Source organism: Rutidosis leptorrhynchoides, chromosome 5 (assembly GCF_046630445.1).
Source record: "Rutidosis leptorrhynchoides isolate AG116_Rl617_1_P2 chromosome 5, CSIRO_AGI_Rlap_v1, whole genome shotgun sequence".
NCBI classification, from domain to species: Eukaryota; Viridiplantae; Streptophyta; class Magnoliopsida; order Asterales; family Asteraceae; genus Rutidosis; species Rutidosis leptorrhynchoides.
In genome coordinates this window covers 118643321-118657027 of record NC_092337.1, presented here as the reverse complement: position 1 = coordinate 118657027, position 13707 = coordinate 118643321, and the positions used below count along the sequence as shown (strand labels likewise).

Sequence of the window (13707 nt, the reverse complement as noted above, 5' to 3'; positions counted from 1 at the left end):
GCCGTAAACAAGGTAACATAACTCTTAATCGTTTGTTTGTAATCGATGATTTAGTGTTCGAAGTATAAACTTTAAATCGGATGAGTTTTATTTGAGATCTGTTGAAATTGATGTTTGATGTATGATAAACGGCCCCTTTAGCATCTGTTATAACAGGAATTTGAACTAGAAATGTCAAATCGGACGATTTGATCAATTTCGAGTCACAGATCTGATGAACTACCTCCGGCCGAGGGTCTCTGACCATCGACCGATGGTGTCCATCGATCGGCCGGACATCTTGTCACTCGGCCGAAGGTCGTTATTTGACCAGTGTGTGTATGTGGTTAGACCATCTGCCGTAGGTCTAGACCATCGGACCGATGGTCTCCACCATCGACCGATGGTCATTCTGTTGGACCAATGGTAGATTATTTTGATTAATTTTCATTGAATGATTGGTCTCTGATAATTTCTGTGATGCCCATCTAATGCTAGTGTTTGTAGTTTGTATTAGAATGTCAGGTGGCTCATTTGTTGGTCAATGGATGTTCAACATCGACCGTAGGAGAATCCTAGCTAGATATCGACCAATCTTAGTAGAACAAAAGGTCATTGCGACTCGACAGACTTATAGTCCTTGGGAACAGATTGGGTGTCAGGCTTTCATAGATATTGGGGATTATTACTGTCCTGCTCTACTTAGAGAATTTTACGCCAATGTTGCTTTAGAGGATGGTAAGAAGAAGTTTGTACACTCGGGTCTATTTAATCAACAGTATAGGTGGACTTTAGAGGAATTCTCAAACATGTTAAACGTTCCTCATACTGGGGTTAAGATACTGTACCCTAGCAAAGATATCAGAAAGATTCCCAGTAGATTCAGATTGTCAGATGTTATTGTTAGGATATGCAAGCCAGAGAAGGTAGTGTATACTGGTAGAGTTGAGGTTAGTGATGAAGATATCTTGCCACAATATGAGATACATTTGAGAATCATCAAAAGAAATGTGACTTTTAGGAGAGAAGGAGATCATTTGCTATCTGGTACTGAAGTCTTGTTTCTATATTGCCTACTAGAGGGTATTCAAGTGAATGTGGGACACTTTCTCATTCATGTGATGAAAGATTTTCTTGAATCAGAAGAACCATTCCCATATGCAGCTTTACTGTATAACTTGTTTGAGAAACTTGGTGTGATTCAACATGAAGAAAAGTTAGTGCCAGAGGATTCCATAATGGGATGATTGATTCTGATGTTATGTTTATGTTTGATTATTTTCAGATTATTGTGTAATTTGATAATGCTAGCCTGTTAGCATTGATACGGTATCTTATGTCTGTAATGATCTAACTTTGAACATGTGATTATGTAACCGTGATCGTATTAATGTGATATGTACTGTGATGATAAATCAGTGATACTTAATTACTCATGAATTTAACGCTGATTAAGAATTGTGTTTGCAGTTTTTGTTAATCATGTCAGGTGCACAAATGGATCAAGAACAAGCTGTCCACAGTTCTGAGACTGAATCATCAGGAGGACCCACATCTGCTAGTCTTCCAGGGTTGAAGGCGAGCCCTAACTCTAATCTGATGGCGTGTCTAAATGACAAAGGTCCAAATGCTAGCAAGTACAAGACTGTGATTGAATTTTTGAAGCGTTCAAGGATATTTGCTGCGGTGTCAATGCCATGTACTGCTTACTATTCTCATCAGAGAGAATTCTGGGCTAACGCTAGAGTGGAAACTGTTGATAATAAGCCTGTGATAGTAAGTCGAGTATGTGATCAAGAGGTTAAGATATCTGAGTATACTTTTCGGAACACGTTTTTGTTTGAGGATGATGAGAAAATGCCCAAGAGACTGTCGAAGACTAAGATTACTGGATGTGTGCTGAGATGTGAGTATGCTGGTGATATTACACGTGCTACGATCAAAAGAAGCGGATTCACTCCACCGTACAGATATCTGTCTTTAGTGATTGTTAAGTGTTTGAGTACGTTACAAGGCGGATTTGATGAGCTGAGTGAGATTTATCAGGGAATGTTTGCTGCCTTGATTCTGAAAGCTGATTTCAATTTTTCGGGTGTTATCTTTGATCTGTTGATGGAGAATGTTACGAGCCTACAATACTTGATTTATCCGAGGTTCCTGCAGATAATGATTAATGCTCAAACTATGGATCTGCCGAGATCAAAGAAGGACGTCATCAAGCTGAAACATATGACGGATCTTACGTTTAATCGATTAAATCAGAAGAAGAGTGCTAGTGATGGAAAGCTGGTGTGTCATCTTGCGAGGGAAGATTATCAATGTCCACCAGGCAAGAAGTGGAGGAATGAGAACAGTCTATCTGGTCATGAGCCTGATTTTGAGCTAGCAAACAGTGATGAAGAGGTTGATCAGCCGATGAATACTCAGGGTACAGGTGGTTCTGGTACTGGAGGTTTGGCTGATGAGCCCGTTGATGTTAATACTGGTACTGGTGAAGAAGCTCCTAGAGGTGAGAGGAGACGTCTGGTAGAAGATGAAGGTTCTCAAGTTTCTACAAAGATGAGACCGAGCAAGAGGTTTAAGTTGGTTTTGAAGAATCCAGGTGGTTCTGCTACAGGTGCTACACAAAGAACTGCACCTACTCAAGCACAAAGTCAACAACAACAACAAAGTCAGCCACGGCAACAAACTCAACCGCAACATCAATCACCGCCAATTGTTCAACAATTGTCTCAAGAGACTGTGTCTACTCCAACTCCGGAGGCACCACATACAGGAGCAGAAGGAGGAGTTAGTTCATCTGCGCTTCAGAATCTGAATGATTTGTATGTTCAAGCTATGGCTGATAATCTGAGAATGAAGAAGGATATGGATGCGAAAGTGGAGGAGTTGAGAGAAGCGAATCGTGTGAAAACTGAGGATGTTACTAGGTTGAGAACTCAGGTTGATTTGTTACAGAAGAAAGTTGGTGATCAATCATTGTTGTTAACTGCTGCAAAGAAAGAAGCTTCTGAAGCTAGAGAGGTGGCAGAGTCGGCTTTGGCTAGGATTACTGCTTGGGAAGAGAAGTTTGATCTGGTTGAATTGCCAGAGGGAGAAACTGATGTTCAAATGGTGGTGGCTCCTGGTACTTCAAAAGAAACAGCACTGTCAGTAATTCCTTTACAAATTGATTATAGTTTTAGTGAATTCTTGTCTAAACAGGATGAGCTCAAGCATTCTGTTGTTTATGATGATTTAGAGGAGGGGGAGATCCCTCACAACTTCACCAGAGCTGAGCTGGACGAGCTGGTGCGTCTAGAGCAAGAAGAAGCTAAAGCTGCTGACGCACAATCCGATGATCCTCCATCAGAGGATGATTCTTTTGGCCCTGAGATTTCTAAGGATATCGATGATGGGGAAGTTGATGGTTTAATGGAAGATGTTACTTTTGAAGAATATCCTACGTATATGAATGATAGGAATGAAGATCTTCCTGGTTTTGAGGAGTTATTTAGAACAGATGACGAAGTTTTGAATCGAAGGTGTAAAGAAAAAGAGAGAACTGAGGTTTTGCCTGAAGGGTTCTTGCCAGTCAAGTATAATGATGAGGTTGCTTCGAAGTTAGAAGCTGACTGGCGTGATATCTTGAGGATTCGAAAGTATTGTGAAAAACCGAAGCTTGAGCCAAAGTATTTGAAGATGATAAATTTGAGGAAAGGTGCGAAAGGAAGGATCTTGGCCTGGGCATACATTGAAGAATTCAACATGTTTGCAATTAAACGAGAGTTTGGAGTTGACTACATCAAACATGGTCATGAGTTCAAGTCACTGCCGTATTTTGAGCTTATGCAGATTGCCAGGTTAAAGATGTTGTATTGTGGAATGAACGATCGCTCATCATTGTTGGTTAAGAAAATTCGAATCGCGTACAATTCGAATAACTGGAAGGATTTTAGACCACAGTATCCGAGGATTAAGTACAGGGTTGATCCTATTAGTGGAGTATCTCGACAAATTTTGAAGTATAAGCCGGCAAAGACTATGAAGAAGGTTCCGTTAAGAAAATTGCCGCAGAATTGGAGTCAGAGATTTCGTTGGTGGTTTTATGATGATCGTTCTGAGGAAGCTGTGATTGTTTTAGATAAGCTGAAGGAAGATGATATCGATTGTATTCGTGTGTTGGATCCGATCTGGTTAAGGAACTGTACCGAAGCTGATATTTTTACTTTGTACTATAACCGTATGCTTTATCGTCGTGAAAACAGGGTACAGGCTGAACAGTATGTTAAAGTGGCTAAGCTGTGCTACTTGAACAACATGGTGATCGATCCGTATGATGACTGAAGACTTATGGAATAGAACTAGGTCTTAGGGGGAGTTTGTTGGTGCATAAATCCCGAGTTCTATTACGTTTATTGTTCTATTTGTTATGTACTTGATATTTCAGTCATATATGTACGTGGACATTTATACTTTGTGTTTATGATGCTTAGTATAATGTCGTGAATAGGTCAAGCAGTCGGTTGGCTGCTCAAGACCATCGACCGATGGTAGGGACCATCGGTCGAGGGACTGTCACCATCGGCCGAAGGTCCCCGACCACCGGCCGATGGTCACTGTATTTAGTATAAATACGGGTTTCGTGGTTTTGTGTTAGGTTACACACCATAAACCCTTAGGCCGTCGTATTACTTGCTGCTAATCGTTCCAAAACCCTTACCAACCGAATACACAGTCTTAGGCATCAATTCTATCAATTATTCATTGGTTAATTTGATCCCGTTAGTCTAATACGTATTCGACTCATTCTAATTAGTGTTTCCGCCATTAATCTAGATACAACGTATGATCTAAGGTCCGAATTACATCTTCAGTTTGGAGGGTCTGATTGACGAGTGAGAGGGTGAGAGTTCTCTGCAGGTACATCTACATCTTCCTACAAAAGTAATTCGATGTGTCTTGCTTACTAATGTAGTCTGCTGTTAAATTAATTTGGTATATTTAGTGCATTTAGTATTTGGCGGGTATATTTAAAATAATATTAAAACCATCGTGCAACGCGGGCAGTTTCGATGCTATTTATATTGTCATTGTAATTAAAAATTTTGTTGATACCGCAATAGCCAATAAGTGAATATGAATATGTAGGGATTGAAGCGGTTTGAGGGAAGGTCATACAATGGACAAGCAACTCATTCTTCGTGTTGTGGCAACAAAGAGGTGAATGAATTGATCAAGTACTCGATCATCTAATATGTTTAAGAATTCTTTTAGATACAGTCATATACATATGAATCGATTTTGTTGGTGTTGATAACCCTTACAGTTAGCGAGCGATTTACATATTTAAAAATTATTTGAGTTAATAGATTTGATTTATGGTAAATGCATCATTAATTCCGAGTTTTAAACAAAACTCATGTCTCTACTTTCAGGTTAATTCTTTGACTTTTTTAAATGATAACTATGTCCATGTACAATTCTACACTACTGCTATTCATGAAATATTTTATATAGTTCACTTAAATGGTTAATGTAGAGGCATCTCAATGGATCACTAATTGCAACTGATTATTTTTAGACTTAAAAGTCAAGATAACTTTATTAAAAATTGACTTTATGTTATAAGCAATTGACATATGTAACATCACTCACTCACACTATAACTAAGGTTGATTCATAGTGGGTTAATTGTAAAATGAACTAAAACGAATCTATATAATATAATAATATAAAACACATTATATCAAATTATTAAAATATAAATATCTACTTGATCCACTGATGGATAGTCGAGTACTACTTTGTTCTTTTTTATAATATTTATAATTAAGAGATTTCAATTTCACTTAATTATAAGCATATAATATCACCACGGCTCTTAAATTCAAAAGAAATTTTTAAATTTGTCAAACCAATTATTATAAAATAAATTAGCTACATCAAATTTTGTTTGAGATTTAATTATCTTACATATGTTATATGTTAGTGGTTTATTTGGATTTGAAAATTTTGTCAACACCACGGACTATTAAACTCAAAATAATATTTAAAATTTGTCACCATTACGGGCTATTAAATAATTCTTATAGACTTAAGTTTTAAACACCGGCTCTTAAACATACATTATAGACTTAAGTTATAAACATGTTTTAAATATTTTTCAATTTCAACTAAATATATATAATTATAAGCATATAATATCACCACAATTATTAAACTCAAAAGAATTTTTAAAATTTGTCAACACCAATTATTATAAAACCAATTAGCTACATCATATTTTGTTTGAGATTTAATCACCTCACATATGTTATATGTTAGTGGTTTACCTGGATTTGAAAATTTTGTCAATACCACGGGCTCTTAAACTATAAGAAAATTTTAAATTTATCAACAATACGGGCTCTTAAATAATTCTTATAGACTTAAGTTTTAAACATGAGCTCTTAAACATACATTAGAGACTTAAGTTTTAAACATGTTTTAAATATTTTTCAATTTCAATTTAATATATATAATCATACGCATATAATATCACCACGGTTCTTAAGAAATATAATCTATTTTTTAATGTTATGTTATTAATATTATACAAACGCAATCTTTGCAATAATATAAGGTATACAAGAGGCGTTTTTTTGGGGAGAGTGGTCATTTCGTCAGAAAATTATTTGCACAATTACTATTATCTAACACTATGAGTCGACCTGAAGTTGTATTTGAGAAAAGATTTCGATTTTTGTCGGTGGATATCGTTCATCCGCACAGAACAGGTAAGGATATTTAAATTATATTATACTTCAATTGTCATATTGGAGTATATTATAGACTTAAGTTTTAAGTTTTAATTTATATTATACTTCAATTCTTATAGACTTAAGTTTTAAACACCGGCTCTTAAACATACATTATAGACTTAAGTTTTAAACATGTTTTAAATATTTTTCAATTTCAACTAAATATATATAATTATAAGCATATAATATCACCACAGTTATTAAACTCAAAAGAATTATTAAAATTTGTCAATACCAATTATTGTAAAACAAATTAGCTGCATCATATTTTGTTTGAGATTTAATCATCTCACATATGTTATATGTTAGTGGTTTATCTGGATTTGAAAATTTTGTCAACACCGCGAGATCTTACTATAAGAAATATTTAAAATTTATCAACATTACGGGCTCTTAAATAATTCTTATAGACTTAAGTTTTATACATGAGCTCTTAAACATACATTAGAGACTTAAATTTAATTAATTGCAGGGACACAAATTGAGATTGAACTATTAAAAGATTTGACTTTACAAGAGATTGACAACATACTTCAACACAATAGTAGTTCATTGAGAAGTTTTAGTTCAATGCCATGCCCATCGAATCATACAAGGAATATTTTAGAAAACCATCTTATTATAGATGAGCTCTCCTACGACAAAAGTACACTTACAAATCAACATTCAGATTTCATTACAAAGTTAACATCTGAACAAAAGGAGACATACAATCAGATAATAAAAGCGGTTGATCACTTCAAAGGAGGTGTGTTATTTTTGTACGGTTATGGTGGTACTGGCAAAACCTTCCTTTGGAAAACACTCTCAGCTGCATTACGTAGAAAAGGAGAAATTATTTTAAATGTTGCGTCAAGTGGGATAGCAGATTTGCTATTATCTGGAGGTCGGACGGCGCATTCACGTTTTCACATACCGCTTCATCCTACGGATGAGTCATTTTGTTCTATTTCTCCAAGCAGCAAATTGGGTGAGCTCATTCGGAGAACAAAATTGTTTATTTGGGATGAGGCCCCGATGGTTAACAAGATGTGCGTTGAAGCACTGGATCATTCTATGCGTGATATATGTCGTCAATCCAATCCTGACAGTATGGATACTCTCTTTGGGGGTAAAACAGTTGTGTTTGGTGGTGACTTTAGACAAATATTACCTGTTATTCAAAAAGGTAAAAGAGAAGATATAGTAGATGCATCTCTAAAATCTTCCTATTTGTGGGATTATGTTACTGTTTTAAAACTTACAGTTAACATGAGATTATGTGGTATTGAAACTGATGCCAATACTAGAAGATTTTCTCAATGGATACTTGCCATAGTCAACGGTGATGTCGGTGAATCCGAAGATGGAGTTTTTGATATTGAAATTTCACAAGATCTTTTGATAACAGATCTAGATGATCCAATTGGTTCGATCATCTCAACTATTTATCCAGATTATCTTTTTAATCTTGCCAATCCAGAATATTATCAGCAACGTGCAATTCTTGCTCCAACTCATGAAGTAGTTAACATCATTAATGATAGAATGATGATGTGTTTGGACGGAGAAGAAAGGTCATATTTGAGCTCAGACAGTATATGTGCATCACAGAGAGACGCTGACTTTAATAGTGAACTATACACTACCGATTTCCTAAATAGCATTGAAGTTGGTGGTTTACCAAAGCACAATCTGTGGCTCAAAATTGGTGTACCAGTTATGTTACATCGAAATATAGATCAGGCAGGAGGTTTGTGTAACGGTAAACGTTACAAATTGTGCACTTAGGAGAAAAAATATCAAAGCAAAAATTTTAACAGGCTCAAGCGTGGGGAAGATTACAGCGTTATCACGTATGCTTATCGTACCGACGGACAAGAGAATACCTTCCAGATTCCAAAGAAGACAATATCCATTGTCGGTTTTCTTTGTAATGACAATAAATAAAAGTCAAGGACAATCACTATCGCGTGTCGGTTTAATTCTTCCAAAATCGGTGTTTAGTCATGGACAACTATAAGTTGCACTATCTAGGGTTACTAATCGGGAAGGAATCAAGAGATTAATCTTAGACAAGGATAACAAACTATCTAACACAACAAAAAATGTGGTATACAAAGAAGTCTTGCAACACTTATAGACTTAATTGAAGAAATGTTTTAAAAAATTAACATTTGTATGATATCTTTGAACTATTATGTATGTATAATGTTTTTTAAAAAATATTTGAATTATGTTACGTTATTATGATTTCCACCAAGTATAATTTTATTTTTAAATATGTTTCATTCATATCAGATATGTGACAAAAATTGTATAAGTTTCCATGTGATGTTACTAATATTATAAGTACGGTATCTTAGAAATAATATGAATTCCAACGTGTAACGCACGAGCTCCAAAACCTGGTATGTATATATATATATATATATATATATATATATATATATATATATATATATATATATGTCACCTAAAAAAAAGTCTTATATGCTGGACATGTTTTCTAATATTTAAACTAACTTCATCACAATGTCAACCTTCAAACAGACAAATACAATACCAAAACCTTTTGCAAGAGATTTAGTCCTCAAGTTCGATTGAGTTTCTTTACATAGCAAGATGAATACGGTCAGACTTTACTGAGGTGGATACACAGTGAATTTGTTCATCATCTGCAGTTTCGTAGATCATCACTATATAGCCGTTTGTGCTTCGTTTGACTCAACGGTTTGACAATTTCTCATAAAAAATTATCTGCAGAAGGTGAAAGAAAGATGTGCAAATATGGAATAAACCCAAAACACCAAACCCTAAACCCTAAACTCTAAATCGGGCTAAATTTTACTTCACAAAACATGAAAAAAAGCGTTCACATTCTTCACGAACAATATTATCTTGAATGTTATTTTTTGTCGATCGTTTTCCCGCCTAAATATTAACATTCATCACGAAGTGTCTTTTCTAAATATTCATATTTTCGTGTGATCTTGATGCTGGAAAAAAAAAAATTCGAAACAAACGAAAAAAAAAAATTTTGCTTCCCCGCGCTTCCCCCGATTGGTTACTTCCCCATTGATCCTGCCCCCTATATATATATATATATATATATATATATATATATATATATATATATATAGGGGCACGTTCAAACGAGAACCACAAAAAAAGCGAGAACTGCGAGAACTTTTTAATTTCATAGTTTTAATGCATATATATGCAACAAATTACATGCAAATGTTAATTAATGTTCATATCATTAACAAACATATGTTCATTACCACAAATTACATATTAAATTGTTAATTATATAAAGTGTTCACATGTTACACAAACATGTATGCACATGTGAACATAAAACTATATATTTGATTCTATAGGTAAAATATAAGTTTTTTAAAACTATTTTATGTCTATTTTTACTTTCCATTAATATTTATGGATGATTCAAACTATTCACATGTGAAAATCTTAGTAAATTAATAGTTCTCGCGGTTCTCGCCCTTTTTGTGGTTCTCATTTGAACTTTTGGCAATATATATATATATATATATATATATATATATATATATATATATATATATATAGTGAAAGAATCCATAGAGAACTAGAGTATGTAGAGAACTCATAGAACTTATAGATTGAACTTCAATCTATGTGGAGATTGAGCTTAAAAAAAAACTGAAAAAAAACAGTCAATCTGCACACTAAAAAAAGTCAATCTGCAAAAAAAAAAATAAAAAAAATAAAATAAAAACTGAAAAAAGTCAATCTGCGTATCTGCACACAAAAAAAGTCATTCTGCACAAAAAAAAAAGTCAATCTGCAAAAAAAAAATGCCAAAAAATGTCAATCTGCACAAAAAAGTCAATGTGCACAGAAAAAAGTCAATCTGCAAAAAAAAAAAAAGTCAATCTGCACAAAAAAAGTCAAATCTGCACAGAAAAAAGTCAATCTGCAAAAAAAAAAAAAATGTCAATCTGGAGGAGATTGACTCAATCTGCACGAGTTCTATGAGTTCTCTACTACCTTTGGTTCTCCATGAATCCTCACCATATATATATATATATATATATATATATATATATATATATATATATATATATATATATTTTCAATAGTTATCTACTATTATTAGTATTATTATTATTTTTCTTATTTTTTTTATATATACGACCCTATCAAATAAAACAATAAGAGTCGATTTATTGGTAACTTGACTATCACTTAGAGGCTAAATTGAACTCCATGTTTGATTTAAAATCAATGAAAATTTGATTTTACCATGTTTCATGACGTCTCTTTTTATTACTTTTATCATGTATGTGTTTATTGTATTCTATTTAGTTATTTATTTCATTTTATTTAAATTATTATTTCATTTTATTTATTTTTATTTGTTTTATTCTATTTTTTTCTACTTTTTGGGCCGGAGGTCCTTTTAGAAGCAATCTCTTTATCCGTTATCCGCCGAACAGAGAGAGGGAGGACTTTCTCTACTCTTGTGAGTGTTTCAATCGGGGTGGAGAAATGATTTCTCTTTCTAGGATAGAAGAATGATTGTCTACGTCACACCTCCCCCATACCTTACACATGTGAGATTGTGTCTGTTGTTGTATTTGTGATGATAACTATTTAACTATTCATTTTAAATATAGTATAATTTTTTGAAAAAAGGTTTTATACGTGTGTTTAAATTGTTCTTGATTTCACATGTAACTTGTTAATTGATTACTTCACGTTTAAAATGAATTTAATTAATTAACTACGATTTCTGCTCACATAATAGTAGTCAAATCAGAGTTTACACTTATATTTGATTGTTATTCAATTTAACTATATTTTAATATTTGCATGTAGAACTACGTGGGTTGAAATTACATTATAAGCACATAACATAAGGTGATAAGGCTGGGTGTTTTATGATCAAGTTATAATTGTAATGAATGAAATGAATGATGTTGATGCTTGATTGTCGATTCTATTTTGTACTTGGCTCATTGAGTTTATGATATTCAACTTCTTCTCCTTTCATTCGATTTTTGTATGGATAAAATGTATAGTATAAACTTTATATTAAAAAAAAAAACTGCCAAATTTGTGTAAATAGTGATTGTGGAGGTCACTTATAATCATTCTTTACGCTTTTATACTCATGGGTTTCTTTGATTGTCATGTAGTTTTATTTATTCATGGATCAATGATTGTAATGTTGTAAAGTAAATTTTTTTAGACAATAACATGAATTCACGGATCACTAAACTAGTTAAATCTACTTTGATTTAATTTTTGTTTTTTTAATAAAAAAAGAAAAAAACAATAATAATTATGTCATGCCTAGATGTTGGTTGTTTTTTTTACGGCGAAAAACAAAAATATATATAAAGTAAACCTTCATCGGAACGATGAAGAAAAACATTACAAAGAAAGAGGCATGTGAGCCTAAAATGAAAGACATACATTGACGAAAATCAAAAAATAACACCTCTAAATGAAAACGCTAAACCCTACAAGTCATTGCTAGAAATCCCACATGATGATGGGCCAACATAAGGAACCCACTTTGTAGATGAAGGAATTCAAATGTTGGGCCGACATAAAATGAGCTTTGAGCTACGAGGCTTTAAAAAATAGGCCCACCAAACATAACAGACTCAAGAGCCCAAAAGGCAATAAACCTTCCATGCCCGTAAGAAACAAAATCGACAGAATCGTTAAACATCCCTAATAGAAGAATAGGGCACATCGGCCAGAAAAAACACCTTCAATCAGAAGAAAACTCGACGAAACGCCAAGCCAAATGAAGAGAAGCAATTGTGAGAGAACCACTTGTACCATAAAGAATCAAAACCAAATCAAACATCGGCCAGAACAATCGATCAATAGCCATAGAGAATCGAAATCAAACCAAACAAAAAGAACCCTGTTGTGAAGAATGAAACTTGAAAGCCGTAAAGAAGCAACAGAATAAAAAGCAGAGAATCATCGGAAATTGAAAGAGAATAATAAAGGATGAACATAGAACGAAACCATTGCCAGAGAACAGGGAGAAGAAAGGGACAAACAAATACTTAAGGTTTAGATTTGTAAGGCGGAGTCTCTTCATCGACCATTTTCTGCACCATCACTCAAAAGTTAGCCATTTCTTCTTTAAAGGAAAGTTTTTTTTGCCCTAAAAACCGGTCTTACTTTGTTATTTGTAACAGCAGAATCAATGGCAACGACATGTTGGATTTCGCTAGAAATATCAAACATACCTGCAAGGTTTGGAATGTTATCAACCCAATTATTATCGATCTCTTTCCCTTTACCATTGCACCCTTGTTCTTAAAATGCCTGAAAGAAACATCACTTGGTTCTAATTGAATGCATCTAGCTTTGAGTTTTTCACATGAGTCCTTACAATTGTCATGACATTGAAAATAATAATAATTGTGTAAATAGTTGTTGTGGAGGTCACTTATAAACATTCTTTAGGCTTTTATATTCATGGGTTTCTTTGATTGTCATGTAGTTTTATTTATTCACACGTCAATGATTGTAATGTTATAAATTAGATTTCTTAGAATGTCATGAATTCACGGATCATAGATCTACTTTGATTTAATTTTTGTTTTTTTGATAAAAAAAAAAGAAAATAATAATAATTATGCCATGCTAGATGTTAAGCCTATTTCCTGGATGAACATCTAACTTTATCTTGCACACGATCATCAATTTTAGCTTCATTAAATCTCTATAAATCACAATTTTCAACATATCTCATCATTACAAAGGTACATTAATTAAGATTTCTCATCATTAAGTGATTTTACTATGCAGGAGAGATTATATAGGTAACAATATCAGAGTAGTTACTAACTTGGGCTAATTTAGTTTAAAAAAATCATTACGGTGTAACAACAACTTGGGCCAGTTAGTTTAAAAAAATTATTGCGTGCAAACCTAAAAAATCGAAAAGATT

General features: G+C 33.5%; 1 protein-coding gene across 1 annotated transcript; it reads left to right on the top strand.

The window, feature by feature from the left end:
• Positions 1–6661: 6661 nt before the first annotated feature.
• On the top strand, positions 6662–8531 carry LOC139848973 (uncharacterized). Its single transcript, XM_071838651.1, has 2 exons — positions 6662–6737; positions 7234–8531. Exons 1-2 carry the CDS (start codon positions 6662–6664, stop codon positions 8529–8531), a joined length of 1374 nt encoding a protein of 457 aa, XP_071694752.1.
• The last annotated feature ends 5176 nt before the right edge of the window (positions 8532–13707 follow it).

Excerpts from the sequence above, each read along its gene's own strand:
- LOC139848973 (XM_071838651.1), top strand. The coding sequence starts at position 6,662 with ATGAGTCGACCTGAAGTTGTATTTGAGAAAAGATTTCGATTTTTGTCG. Across the intron at positions 6,738-7,233 it reads CGTTCATCCGCACAGAACAG|GGACACAAATTGAGATTGAA; the intron begins GTAAGGATATTT and ends AATTAATTGCAG.